At 41.9% G+C, this 14,506-nt stretch overlaps 2 protein-coding genes across 2 annotated transcripts; one reads left to right on the forward strand and one right to left on the reverse strand.

The window, feature by feature from the left end:
- Window positions 1-334: 334 nt before the first annotated feature.
- ngs (notochord granular surface) lies at window positions 335-4,840 on the reverse strand. The gene is made up of 11 exons (XM_030047853.1): window positions 4,644-4,840; window positions 3,954-4,119; window positions 3,571-3,720; window positions 3,256-3,375; window positions 2,981-3,076; window positions 2,320-2,454; window positions 2,092-2,202; window positions 1,899-2,009; window positions 1,077-1,201; window positions 569-847; window positions 335-428 (listed from the first exon to the last, which is right to left on the reverse strand). Exons 1-11 carry the CDS (start codon window positions 4,838-4,840, stop codon window positions 335-337), a joined length of 1,584 nt encoding a protein of 527 aa, XP_029903713.1.
- Window positions 4,841-5,609: 769 nt separating this feature from the next.
- ccnc (cyclin C) lies at window positions 5,610-14,161 on the forward strand. Its single transcript, XM_030046971.1, has 12 exons — window positions 5,610-5,773; window positions 6,139-6,245; window positions 6,888-6,972; window positions 7,085-7,154; window positions 7,318-7,369; window positions 8,058-8,113; window positions 9,083-9,118; window positions 9,438-9,529; window positions 9,661-9,728; window positions 9,833-9,912; window positions 11,140-11,258; window positions 12,819-14,161. Exons 1-12 carry the CDS (start codon window positions 5,742-5,744, stop codon window positions 12,871-12,873), a joined length of 852 nt encoding a protein of 283 aa, XP_029902831.1. The 5' UTR covers window positions 5,610-5,741; the 3' UTR covers window positions 12,874-14,161.
- The last annotated feature ends 345 nt before the right edge of the window (window positions 14,162-14,506 follow it).

The following is a 14,506-nucleotide window of genomic DNA, read 5'->3' on the forward strand; positions in this document are numbered from 1 at the left end:
TTTTAAAAGCTGACAGAAAAGCAACAAGATGCAGAGAGAAAGTTATGAGCAGGCAGAGCAGAGAGATGGGTCACAGAGAGGGGCGTTTGGTGATGATGTAAAAATGAAATATGTAGATGCATTCCTTGAAAAAGCAGGTTTTGCTTGTGTACGTCTTATAATTCATATTGCTATACAATGTTTTTTTCTTCAATTCACATCGGACTTTTAAGGTATTTCTGTGCATTGTATGAAATAAAAAATTATAGCATAACAGGAAACCCTGGTGTGCAGCCAGACTATTATAAGGTTAGAGATCAAATTTTGGTTAACAGCACAACAGCATGTTTCTGGTCTATTCCTCCTCTGTGTCGTCTGCCGCTCCAGAAATAGTGATGGTGCGCTCCTGTGTGTTGCTCTCATAAGTGTCCTCATCCGTCTTAAGTGTTCTGGGAGAAAAGGGCAACAGGTGGAGAAATATGATTAAAATCTATCTAAGACTGAGCACAAATCCTATTGAGCACAAATGACAGGAAACATCAGTGAAGACTCAACGGCCCCAAGTTTCTTCAGCCAAGTCAGCATTTACCTGATGAGGACAGTCTTCCTCTCAGACGTCTCGGTGGCCTGCCCCTCTTTGTTGCCGTCTCTCTGATCCTCTGATGGTGCCACTGCTTGTTCTCCGTTGGAGCCTGGAGCCTTCTCAGCCCCATCGCTGGTCCTGTCAGTGGTGGCTTCACCCCGTCCTGCAGCCGCAGTATCCGAGGCAGCACTGATACTAGTGCTGGAAGCCAAGGGTGTTCCTCCAGTCAAGGACATTTTATGCACCATGGTGCTCAGACGGCTGTCCTCACCCTCAATCAACTTTCTGCCAAAACAGAAAGAGTGAAATGAGAATTAATGCTGCATGAACATGTAACAATATCCTGTGTACAGTAGCGCTTTACAAGGCTTCTATAAATATATGCAAAGACAGCTTCATTTTATTATTTCACACTTCATCTAAAACAGGTCGTCTGTACATATGGTAGAGGTGGCATGGTGATTGTTTCCACTACGTTGCCCCCTGACCCAACACCAGTGGCTGTCTTGTTCACCTGTAGGCGGTGATCTCAATCTCCAAGGCCATCTTGGCATTCAGCAGGTCCTGATATTCCCGCAGCAGCAGAGCAATCTTCTCTTTGGTCACCGTCAACTCTAAGTTTATTGCATCCACACGCTCCTGTTAGAGAGAGTATTCAATAACAGCTGGTGTATGCTTCTTTTTCAAGCAAATGGGCTGAGTGAACACTAACATACACCTATTTCAAACTGAAGAAAATCAAAATGAGAGTTGTGCATTAATTGTTTGTTTCTTTGTGTTTATTTTTCCCAATAACAAGTATATGTCCCTTTCTAATTAGCCCATTCAGAACCCAATTATGTTGCAAACACACAGAAAATATTAGAATGTTGGATTTCTACTCTAAATACACTTCTAAATAATTGGCAATCAAAAAATTCAATTACAGCTCTGTATTATGTGTTATTTTTCCTGTCCATTCCGATGGACAAAGAATCTTAATGCGAGAAACCGCCTAGTAGTAACAATGGCAATAAATAGTCTAAAGAGACTTCTGTCAACAAAAGGCATGGGTTTATTTAATTTACATGATTGGTTAACTCAAATCAAAGAATAAAGTGATGCTTTAAAACACACTGCATATATATTTTTTATTGTTTTAATAAACATACTGACAAAAATCCTCATTTTCTGAAAGTCTCCTGAGTTGAAGTTGTGTATGTAATCAATAAGCTTCATTATAAGCTGATTGTATTATTTAAAAAATAAAATCAGAAAAGTCTGAATGAATCCAAACAGGAGTGGATAGGGGATCTCAACAGGTTAGAACGACACGGTGGAAGTCAAATGCACTTACCTGCAAGTCAGCCTCTGCCTTCTTGTATCTCTCCGCTGCATCACGGATCTGAGCCTCCAGAAATTCATTCTTTGTTTTCAGTGCCTCCAAATCACGCTCTTTGTTGAGGATCTACACACACACACACAATTTTCTTAACGCTTGCGGGAAGTGGTAATGACTAACAATGATAAGGACAGAAAATCATACCCACATCTTTTTTAGAGCCTGCGATCTCCTCTCGCATGCTTCGCACACTTTGAGCGTGGTTAGAGGATGCGTTGCTCAGGTCCTGGAACTTTGTCTTGTACCAGGCGTCCATTTCCTGGAGAGTTGCAAACATGAAAGGTGCTTTGATAAATTATGCAGTTGCTCTTTGTAGTCTGACTGGCTGTTTCTTACACTGAACATGACATGATGTGGGTTCATTGCTCCTCCGTACCTGCAGGTTTCTGGCAGCGATGCTGTCATACTGAGACTGAATCTGTTGGAGGGCAGAGGAGATGTCTGGGACACCAAAAGTCAGGTCCACCTTGGATGCTGACGAATAGATCTGCTGCATCAGCTCCTCGATTTCCTTTCAGAGAGTCAAAGGACAAATTGTGAGTCAGAGAAACAGCAATGTGTGCAATGATGAAGAGCTGATGCCAAATACTGTGCTGTGTGTGCTTCAAATTCAGATCATTAAGACATAATACATGTCCATACATCTTCATCAGCTCATAGAGGTATAAAATGCGAAATGAAAACTATTAATGTAGTTAGAAGCTCAGTAATACAGACAGAGTGCCTTCTGTTTTTATATAAGCTGTTAATCCCCAATTTCCACTTTCCCCTACTTCCATTAATCCAAATGCAACTTTTACCCCTAACCCTAACCCTAACCCTAACCACGGTGTCTACACATCCTTCACACCAGCCTAATAATTGGCCTGTCTGCATTCTTACTCACTCTACCCATCCACACGGTCTCAATTTAAATATATAATCTGTCATAACCGTAATTACCAGCTCATTGAACCCTCCATGACAAAATGAATGGCATGCCGGTGACCAGCTACTGACTCACAAGCACAGCTGAGACAGAGACACACATGCATTACCTCCTTGTGAACCCTCTGAAGGAAGGCCAGCTCAGCCTCAAGGTTTTCCAGCTGTTTCTCCAGTGCAATACGGGTTGATGTAGCTTTGTCCACATCCTGTAAGACACATACCCACATAGTGTTTGGCTTATTGGGTGCATATATACATGTATGCAGTGACTTTACTGTCACAGAAGAGGGTCAAATGTGTGCACAAGTTTTGGGGTGATAATGAAATGATCATAGATTCACAAGTGGATTTTGCCTGTCTTTTGCCTGGCTTCCCAGCTCCTTACCGGACGGAGAGCCTCTATATCCCGCTCAGCTTTCTGCCTGGCCTCAAGAGCCTCCTGGTATTTAGCCTTTATCACTTCCAACTGGCCTGACATGGCCTCCTTGGCTTCCAAAGCCACATCCTACACAAGCCAGAAGCAAGTCGAACAAGTTAAATGGAGAAATGGAGCAGATGGTGGCATGAGATGCAGCATCTGTGTTACCAAAGAGACTTTCACAAACATACTGAAACACTTGGGCCTTTTAACTAGTAAGAACAAGCTGTGATCTACTGTGAGAATATGTGTTATAGTAATGAAAGTATGGCCGGGCCTCACCCTCTGCAGTCTCATTTGTTGAGCAGTCCTGTTGAGATCCTTCAGCTGAGATTCATATAACTTCCTGAGGCCTGATGATTTGACCAAGCGGCTCTGCAGGGCCTCAATCTCAGCTTCCAGCAGCTTGTTTTTCGACTCAAGACTACGTACCTACAGAGGGGAACACATGAGGTTACAGCCTGCATGGTGATTAGAACCTAAAAACACAATTGGGTCAGAGGTTATGCCACTATATTGAATGTAGAAATAGTTGGGGACTCTTCAGAACATAATGTGTATGCAATGAAACAATGTGATCGGGTGTCAAGAAATGAAAATGAAAAATGCACAGTTTGGTAAAAACTGGAGTATGATTGCTAGTATGTAAACAGTGTGAGCCTTGCCTTGTCAATGTAGACGGCCAGACGGTCATTGAGGTCTACCATCTCCTGCCTCTCGTTGGTACGAGTGGTCATAAACTGCTGGTTCTCTGCTGCAGCCAAATCCAGATCCAGTTTTGGCCCAAGCCCCATGGATATACCGAAACACAATGACTCCATACTCATACTGCTGTGGGCAGAACCAGAGAGGGCTATCCATCATCATCATCATCATCATCATCATCATCATCCTTCCATCAGTTTTCAGGACCCTGGACAGGTCGCCAGTCCATCACAGGGCTATTAAACCGATCACTCATTTGTTTGTGTGTTTTCTTTTATTCATCAAAGCATATTGAGCACATGTGATTTTTTGCAGCTGCACCCTATATCAGTCTATTAGGGCAAATGGGGTTTTACAGTGCCTTGCTCAAGGGTGTGGGGAGAGTTAACTCACTCACTTTCATCTCATGTCATTCTCATATTTAAACTCTCTACAACAGGCTCTTCTGAAATCAAAATCATATCCATATCCCTGGCCTCTAATTCGCCCTCCAATGCAGTTGCTACAGTTTCTCTCTCTGGCACAGATCTCCTCTATTTTATTTAATTTCCCCCGAGCAAATATTTATTGCCAATCCACTGACTGAATTAGGGGTGTATGTGAAAGTTATTACAAAAATATGAAGAGGTCAAAGGGCTCCAATGGCCTACCTGGTCATACGTGGCTTGCTGGGCAGAGCCCTGCGCCCCATCATCATTCCGCTTCGGGAGTAGCTGGCGGAGCGGGTCCGAGCTTCGCTGCGGGTGGGAGAGGGGCTGCGCACCCGGAGCCGATAGAGGGAGGGCACGGCCGCGGTGCCCTCGAAATGCCGGCGGTATGAGGACATCCTCTCTGGGCTGCGGCTCATGGTGACCTTCTGCAACTTTACTTCAGCGCTGGGAACTGGTTCCTCTCGTCCTCCGCTGGACGTGATGGGGGGTCTTTATATCTAGGTCACTTGTGATGTTTGCCTTACCCAGCCCTGCTCTCACCACTGGAGAGGAATGTCGAGCCTCCCCAGCCCAAGGGTGACCGCCCCCTCAAATATCTATCAAGGTTCCGCCAAGAAATAAACTTATTAAAACAGAGGGTGGAATGAGTATTTTTAAAACTGTGACAACGGAATTCACTGATCTCCACAGCCTAACTACCACACACGTTTCAATTAACAGTTACTCAAATTTGGATGGGGGTAAGGGGACACGTTACCGAGGTGGATTAGGCACCGTTTAGGCATGTATTTGTGTGTGTGTGTGTGTGTGTGTGTGTGTGTGTGTGTGTGTGTGTGTGTGTGTGTGTGTGTGTGTGTGTGTGTGTGTGTGTGTGTGTGTGTGTGTGTGTGTGTGTGCGCGCGCGCGCGTGTGCGTGCGTGTGTGCAGATGATGGATGATGATGCTCTGGCTGTGAACCGTCTTGTTCATAACTGTCTTTAGAACTATTTCCATAGCTGGAACATAATTTCCATTTACCACACACCATCCATACAAGAAAACTTTTGCTTTTTCTTGAAATTTTAAAAACATAAAATATATCTTCCTATGAGGTATATATGTAAATAAGATGGAGAAATATACATATTCATGTATTGAAAAGTCTCGCCCCCCGGAACTAATAATCCGGAACCACACGGCGGTCACTGTTCTTCTCCGGGAGGAATTTCACGTTACTCTCGTAATTGATTAGCAGAACTACTTTCCTGTTGATACCCACTTCTTTGTTGGAAAATACTGTCAATTTAAAGTGTGGTCCTCTACCTCAACTGCTACGATATGGCAGGAAACTTCTGGCAAAGCTCTCACTAGTGAGTTTTCATTGGAAATTTGACGCATTACGGCTTCATGTAGTAAATCCCCGTCTTTGTTTTGAGGCCTAGCTAGCCCTCGGTGTCTCCGCAGCAGCGCAGCTTAACGTTAGCAGCGTCTCCTAAACTAGTGCCGCGACGAAAAACATTTAGTCAGACACAGCGACAGAAAACGTGAAAAAATAGAGTCTCTCATGGTTTATGTATTTGTGTAAATGTAGACAGAGCGCTGTCGTGTTAATGTAAAGGGTATAATCATGATTTCCAGTCCGCTAGCGTTGAGGTTGCAGCTTGGACCTACGTCTGTGTACGTTAAAGAAATTTAAAAATGTATGTTTTTTTTTTTTTTTTTCCTTGTGTTGTAGTCTTCAGTGGGTCCTGGACAAGCAGGACCTGATGAAGGAGCGCCAGAAAGACCTTAAATTTCTGACAGAAGAGGAGTACTGGAAACTGCAGATATTCTTTGCCAATGGTGAGCTGCCCAGTTTAATTTAATTTTGTGTGGCCTGTGATTCTGGATTGACAAACACAGGCCCTGTGAACTTCACCACTAAATACAGTCAGTATTTCTAGCTGCACTGAATTATAGAGTTTTTACAACTAAGGATGACTGTATCGATACATGGACGACAAGTGTCAATATTATATCGCCAACAATCAATGCAGTGTTAATGGCAGAGCTGGTCAGTCTGCTTGCTTGACAATCCCATGTTGCTACATTAAAAATGACTAAGGTGAGATGAACAGAATGAAACTTAATTGTATTAGGTAAAACGAATGTTGACAAAGTGTTCCCTTGGGGGCATCATTTTCAGCTTAAAAAAGGTAATAAATCACAGTGTATCACAGTGCATGTTATTGCAGTACTGCAAAATGTTTAAAATCGCAGTACTATTAGACGGTGACTGAAGTATTGTGATAATATTGCATCGTGGGGTCTGTGGTGATTCCCACCACTCTTGACAGCCATCACCAAAGGCGAGGGTGTACAGTGTTGTGAACATGGCTCCTTCAGAGATACAAGAAAATATGAACTGAATGAATGAATCTCATTCTAATGTGCTCTGGGTTAATTGTATTTGACTGTTTGACTCCTTCTGTCCGTGTCTCTCAGTCATCCAGTCTCTGGGGGAACACCTGAAGTTGCGGCAGCAGGTCATTGCTACAGCAACTGTCTACTTCAAACGCTTCTATGCCAGGTGAGTAAAACACCTGAGCCTATGAGCAGACAGGCCCTGTCCTGAAACTGGAGGTTATTCTAGTGGTTGCTAGAGGAAAAGCTTTTCACAGCTCAATTCTGTCTGTGTGCAGGTATTCGTTGAAAAGTATAGATCCAGTGCTCATGGCTCCTACCTGTGTTTTCCTGGCTTCTAAAGTTGAGGTATGGGGATTTCTGTGCTGACGCTGAGGCAAAAAAAGCCAAAATATCAGATGTAATGTGACCAAACTGTTTTGTCTCGAGGTTCCATTGCTGTTGATTCCCTCGTAGCCGTAGGTTTGCTGTGTTTGCCTTCTCTGAGCTCAAACATTTGTGTCTCCAACAGGAATTTGGAGTTGTGTCCAACACCAGGCTGATCTCTGCAGCAACGTCTGTATGTAAGTGACCGCATTCACAGATGGATTTTAACAACACTTTTGAGCCTAAAGGTCAAATTACACTTCTGATGAAGTGTCGCTGTAGTTTTGCAGGACTGGTCTATGCCAGCATGAACACTTATAGTTCTGTGTTGGAGAATTTGTGGGAGCAGTTGTCTTTACATTACTTGAAACAGTGTTCACTCTTAGACATGCTAGTGGTATCCAGATATCTTGCCATGAATTTTTTGTTTGTATAATTTCAGGATGAGTTCTTTGAGGTCTTGTGTTGTCCTAAATTAAGTTGCATTCTTGCAGAGGTACACTGAAGCTACAGCAGCATTCTCTGTTGGCTACAGAATGAGCCACAGCTACGCCATTATTTTGACATAAAAGTATAAATTGACCTTAATTCGACACTTGAAGTATATAATGGTGTTTGCTTAAAGATCCCACGAAAGGGGACTCCCACTTTCTTGATTTAATAGAGGATCTTTGGGTAGGGCAGGGAAGGGTTATTCACATGTGCACACAAATATCAGTTTGGGATAGAAACAGTTTTATGTGAAGGGATAGGTCGATGAAAGAGGATCTTGTGAAGGTTTTATCGGTGGAAATTTTAATTTACACCCACATTTCGTTGGGGCTTTAAATGATGGACAAAGTATAATGATTTTTTTCGTTTGTTTGTTTGTTTTTGTATTACCAGTGAAAACAAGATTTTCCTATGCCTTCCCAAAGGAGTTTCCATACAGAATGAATCATGTGAGTACAATGCTGCTGGATCTCTGTGTGCTAAGAGGCAGGCAGCATGTCCTCTCCACCTTAAGCTGAGGGGGGTTTGATGTAATAACCTTGTGAATTCGTGTTAAGAACCATATGGCGGCGGGGCCACAAACAGACTGACACTATTGTTTTTCTGCTCTCCCCGCAGAGATAATTATTCACTACTATGCTACATTACAGCATGCCATGAACGCCCTAACAATGTGTATCGTAGTGTTGCCGTGTCAGTGTCTGCGAATACGTGAGATTCCACAACTATTGTTTGCACGTCTTTGATAAATCTGCCGTTGCCGTGAGAGATGGATTTGACCGTGGCTGACTGAATGCTACCCAGCGTCTCTCGTTTTAGTGTCAAGTGATTAGCAGCACTGGCACCTTATTTATCCTCTATCTCTAGGACACTTCGCCAGGGCAGCACTGACACCCTGCCTGTCGGGAAAGCTGTGTAAACTATTATTTATACTGCACCACTATGGAGCGATAAGAAGAGGAGGTGCCCCACACTGTGTAAAGAATAAGTTGTCAGGATACTGTGACTCCCTAAACATGTACATGTTCTCTGCAGGCGTGTTGTGAGACCAGGAGTTGGTGGGGGGGGCGGACAGTAAGGCAGCATCATGCTTCAAAGCAGACTCAGTTGTCAGAAGTAGAGAGAAATAACTCTATTCACTTGTTCATACAAAACAGTGAGCAGTTTGCAAGATTTGTGATTAGACAGTCTTGTCGATCTCATGGATTGGATTCTGACTGTTGTTTATAGTGTAGGTGTGATGAGAGAAAGTCAGTTTTTACCCCTGTTAGTTTCATGTGCTTGATGTAAACGGTTTCAGTCTAAAGCAAATTACATGAAAGGGAACTCAATATGTTGTCTTTGTTACTGATTGGTCACTGTGGTTTATCGTGCTGTGCGCTGAACGTAATCCCAACGTGTGTCTTGTGTCTAAACAGATATTAGAATGTGAATTCTACCTTCTGGAGTTGATGGTGAGTGCTGTCTCTTTTGCTACTTAGAACGGCGAATGTCCTAATTTCATGATCATTTCATTGACTGGATGTTAACCAAATTAGAGAATGGATCTACTGTAATCTACAGTATAGAAAGCTATGGAATAACTCAATCTTATTAGATGGGCATCCTGAGACTACAGCTTATCAAATACAGGTCAGTTGCCTGAAGTGTATCAGTCTGGGGGTCCATGACACCAAAAAGGCTGAGAACCACTGACTGTGCGGCTGCGCTGTGATTGGCTTGACTTGGTGGTTGTTTGGGTTACCTGTTGACAGTGTAACGTGTGTGTTTCAGGACTGCTGCCTGATTGTGTACCACCCCTACAGACCACTGCTGCAGTATGTACAGGATATGGGGCAGGAGGACATGCTACTGCCCCTGGCCTGGTATGAAATTCTCTGTGTACATGTCTAGGTTGAGTCTCTAAAATGCAAATCACTGAAATTTACATGTAAATATGTGTGGCAGTAGTACTCAATATCTTTGCAAACACTTTCTTTCTTTCTTTCTTTACAAGGCGAATAGTGAATGACACATACAGGACAGACCTGTGTCTGCTCTACCCACCCTTCATGATTGCCCTGGGTAAGAACTGTCCCCATGTATTCGTCAGTGCAGCTGCTTAATGTAATCATTGACTCCATATAAGCTCTATTAAATATAACACGATCAGTCTTCTTCTCCCACAGCCTGTCTGCATGTTGCCTGTGTGGTGCAGCAGAAAGACGCCAGACAGTGGTTTGCAGAGCTCTCTGTCGATATGGACAAAGTAAGGCTGGCCTTTGCATTATTAAATAAAATTTAAATTATTAATAGTATATTTTAAAGGAGTAGAATCTGGCACAATTGAGGTTCAGACAAATGTATTTGATGCATGTGAAAATCTCTCAATGTATGAAGTGTCTTGTCAAGAGAAAAAACATCCATCGTTCAAAATATCAGTATAACTTTGCAAGAGAAAGTGGATAGCCTAATAAGAGGTTTACTTCCTTCTGCAGCTATACTTTGCAGCTTTTCACCCCTCAGTTAGTAAAGTGTAATGATAGTTCTTTCCTAGTTTCCCCGAGTTGGGAAAGTTGACACCCCAAAAGTTTTCACTCATTTTGACGGGCCGTCTGCTTGTAAACAGCATCTAGCCTGAGGCTGAGGAGACCAGCATCCTCCCAGCCAACACAGCTGCTGAGGAAGCTGATGATGAGTGCTTAAAAAAAATAAGGCCAGTGTTCACCTGTGTTTTGATTGGATCTTAGCTGTCACACATTTAGCTTCACCTGACATCCTTCTGTTATAGCTTTTGGCCATTTATTGTTACTGCTGAGATTTTCCAAAGCCCAGCCCACTGCTGGCCATGTTCTTGTGACACACACACACACACACACACACACACACACACACACACACACACACACACAGTAAGTGGTGTATTCCAGAAAACACACTGTAAATGTAAAGCTAGTGTCAGACAAACAGGGCAATGTAGGCTTTGAACATCCTGATAATGGAAAATATGTTGTCTGTGTGTGTTGTGTTATTTTAACATAAGAAAAGCTGCATATTGCAGGTTTTATTCAAAGAACATTCAGTTCAAGTCATACACACCAATTTAATAGGAATACTGCCTTATTGAGTAAAACAAATGTCGACATAGAATTGAGTTTTTCTGTTTAACATGCACTGGCAGTAGGTTTTTTATGAGCTCTAAACAGGTTTTCCAATGATTGTTAAGCAGCTAAAATCCTAGTTAGGCACAACATGGCTTAATGTTTTTTCTATACAATGGTAATTAGTAAAGAATTAATGAAACAGTGTTATGGAAAACTTGTGTAGCTACAATGACAACTCAGTTCAACTCAGTGAGACACAGGAAGAAAGCAATTTTTACTTGAATATGTTCCATTTGTTTTAGAGAGTTTTGTTTGATGACTAGCTTGGGGCTAAAGTGAGTTATCTTGTATTTATGTTTTTTTTTTTGTTTGTTTGTTTGTTTTTTGTCAAGATCCTGGAAATCATCCGTGTGATTCTGAAGCTGTATGACCAGTGGAAAAATTTTGATGACAGGAAGGAGATGTCTGCAGTGCTGAACAAAATGCCTAAACCCAAGCCCCCTCCTAACAGGTAAATCTCACTTTGCTGAATCCGAGATAAGTCGGAAGTACCTCCTTGTGAAATGACTCACCTAAAAAACTACTGGGGTGGATTTATCTGGAAAGTTCACAGCGGGCTTCAAAGAATTCATAGTCTGCTCTTTTTAATATTTAACTAGGGAGTCCAGAGCTTTTTTTAAATTTTTTTTATTGTGGTCTTATCAATTCCATGTACAGGTTAAACTAGTTATAAGTTTGTATATTTTGTTTGTATATTTTGCTTTTCTTACAGTGTAGAATACTTAAGTGTAAGCACGATGCAGATGTTGGTGTTCAAAGTTCACATACATGACATTGATAAAAAAAAAAAAAAATCAACCTTTCCCCCATTTAATTTATCCTTTATTTAACCAGGGATTCATTTGAGGTTCCAAATCTCTTTTTCAAAGCAGCAAACAAAGAGTAGTACAGTACATAAAAGATAACGCATAAGATCCTAACAACAGCTTTTCTAACCACAGCTTTAAACTCAACTAAACTTGATCACAGTATGGACATTGAAGAAACTTGTTTTTAAATAAATGCAAACATTCTGATAGCTGCAGAAGCACAATGAGAAACAACTTTGCTTTTTGAGCTCCAGCAGCACTGCAGCTTAACACCGTCGACCTGCTTGATGCTGTGGTGTTCAGGCTGGACAGCAGGGACTGTCTATAACACATTATCTGCAAAGAGACAGAGTTACAGAAATAGTCAAGTCAAAGTCTTCATATATTACATGACTTGAATGGGCTGGGTGAAACTAAGGCTGCACGATTATGGCAAAAACTAAATCAGTTATTTTGGTCAGTATTCAGATCACAGTTATTTGACACGGCTGCTCATTGGTTTAGGGATCTAATGCTTTTATTGTAGCATTCTTTTTTTTTTTTTTTTTTTTAAAGAAATTGATCCTTGATCAGTTGATTGAACTGAAAAACAAATAAAGAAAATAAATAAATAAATAACACAATTTAAGCCTTCAACTGTGTTAGCACTCTGCCACCACCTGCTGTGCACTATTAAACACACATACACTCAACAAACTGGAGTCAATCAGTCCAGGACTGGCTAAGTGCTCGAATAAGTAAGCTGTGTTTGCTTGGGGTGCAGACACAACCATGTGACACATTTATTTTATACTGTACTTTTTCTCATTCCACATTGGATTCTTTGGAACCAATAGTTTCAGTAGTTTTCCCTTTTTCGTTGACGGGGCGTTCTCTTTCTGCCATCTTTCAGCTTTCACAGAGAGTAGAAAAGTCACTAAACTAATGTTTAAGTGTACTTGGCCAACATGGCGTCTGCTTTGTGAACTTTGTCTCCAGCTGATATAAAAGGTTTAGAGTGTGTTTGGGGTCTGGGCACAGCGCCCCCTACTGCCACGGAGGTAAAAAAGGAGCAAATGCTTGATTTGAAATACAACACCAGAGAAAGTCCAGTTAAGTCAGAGCAACATTGCTAAACGAAGTGCAGCACGAAAAGTTGTTTTGTTTTAATATATCTCAGCATACTGTGACCATCTGCCTCTGTCTCCCTGTGCTTTTTCTAGTGAGAGCGACCAGAGCTCCAACGGGAGTCAGAACAACTCCTACAGCCAGTCATAGGCAATGCATGGCATCTGCAGTGTCAATGTATTAAGGATGGACCTTTTTAAAAATGTCACACAGCATAACCTTGGTGATACCAGTTGGAAAACCACACTGACAGAGGAAAATGGCCCTTTCACTTTTGAACTGACAAGCCCCATCCAAAACAAAGGGGCATTTCTCCACACGTCCGCTAGTCCCCCTCTCAGAATCATCATGGTCTTGTTTATCCAGGAAGTAGTCACCAAAATGTCTGCACTGAGCAGGCAGGTGTGATGTGTTCCAGACTTGAAAAACAGATGAGGACGCTGGGGGGACGTGGAGAAGAGGGGAGCCGGGAATGTGGGGGAAATAAATCGGAGAACATTGGGGTTCACAGCTATACAGTGTGATGGTTTGGTAGAAAAAAAAAAAAAGATTGATTTAATGTCATTGTGATGATCCTGACATCCTTGAACAGTCTCGGGGAGCAAGTCATTTGAAATGGGGCTCCGTGGGATTGAAGAAAACTTGATCACTAGTACTGTGTGTGCATGCGTGCGAGTGTGTGTGTGTGTGAGTGGCCAGGCTTGAGAGGGTTTTCATTCCTCAGGGACTAATAGTAGTCTTCTCTACTGGTGTCTGTAAAATGATTTGATCCTGTGCTGTTACAGAGTGGATCTGATTGGATATCAGTCTGTACAACTGTGATTTGATTGGATCCCCTGCCCACTAAGGTCTGTGCTGGTTAGTCACAGACCTTGGCAGGGGAAATCCCAAGGGAGAATGTAGGCTCCTCTTTAAGGTAGATATTAGCTCTTTGAATATCTGAATTTACTGTTACAAATCAAGAAACCCCTCCTCCCCATGCCCTCGTCCCAATGTAAATAGCCTTATAATTATATTTTATTTTTATCTCGCTTCTTGGATGGAAATTATGAACGGGGTTAGCTACATACCTGTGCTTCAGTTGAAAGTGCCCCTGTTTGATTAAGGATCATGATTATGTTTGCCTGCTGCGAAGCTTATTTTTTATTATCATAATTATTATTATTTTTTTTTTTTCAATTATTCTGCTTTAGGTTTAGAATGATATTGTGGTAATCCATGTTTTTTTTGTCAAGTTTTTATTTTTTACCAGTCAAAGGCTTTTTTGCAGTGCTGTCTTAAAGGCAAAATTAAATCGCTCTAGATTTGTTTGCAAAAATTCAGTTGTGCATTTTTTTAATTCATTGTGTGTACCTCTTATGCATTTAATCATTGAATTGTGGCAATATATGTGTGCGTATACCTGTAGATGTCTATATATTTTTGTGATGTAATACAGTGGGAGTTGTGTGTGGCTGTATTCAGATCAAGGTGCTTGAATGCCTTACAAAACAAAAGCTGCTGTTTTAAAGAGAAAACCCTTCATACAAGCACACTGTCCCATTCAGGTGAACTGTAAGAGTAATTATTGCTTTTGCTGGATGCACCAGAAAACATGTTATTCTCCTCATCGGCTCGCTCTTCATGTCTGTCACATGGGAAAACAACTCGAGGGTTGTGTACAACAGCTTATTTAGAGACCACCATGTCACTTTCTCCCACACTGTGCTGTCGTATCCCTCCAGTGAAAGAGACGGAAATGAAGCCACTGAGACTAGTTAGACGCAGCCTTGTTCTGCTTTGC

This window comes from Myripristis murdjan, chromosome 24 (genome assembly GCF_902150065.1).
Source record: "Myripristis murdjan chromosome 24, fMyrMur1.1, whole genome shotgun sequence".
Taxonomy (NCBI): Eukaryota; Metazoa; Chordata; class Actinopteri; order Holocentriformes; family Holocentridae; genus Myripristis; species Myripristis murdjan.

Excerpts from the sequence above, each read along its gene's own strand:
- ngs (XM_030047853.1), bottom strand. The coding sequence starts at position 4,840 with ATGAGCCGCAGCCCAGAGAGGATGTCCTCATACCGCCGGCATTTCGAG. Across the intron at positions 3,721-3,953 it reads TGGCCGTCTACATTGACAAG|GTACGTAGTCTTGAGTCGAA; the intron begins GCAAGGCTCACA and ends TCCCCTCTGTAG. Across the intron at positions 3,077-3,255 it reads ATATAGAGGCTCTCCGTCCG|GATGTGGACAAAGCTACATC; the intron begins GTAAGGAGCTGG and ends TGTGTCTTACAG.
- ccnc (XM_030046971.1), top strand. The coding sequence starts at position 5,742 with ATGGCAGGAAACTTCTGGCAAAGCTCTCACTA. Across the intron at positions 9,913-11,139 it reads TCTCTGTCGATATGGACAAA|ATCCTGGAAATCATCCGTGT; the intron begins GTAAGGCTGGCC and ends TTTTTTGTCAAG. Across the intron at positions 11,259-12,818 it reads CCCAAGCCCCCTCCTAACAG|TGAGAGCGACCAGAGCTCCA; the intron begins GTAAATCTCACT and ends TGCTTTTTCTAG.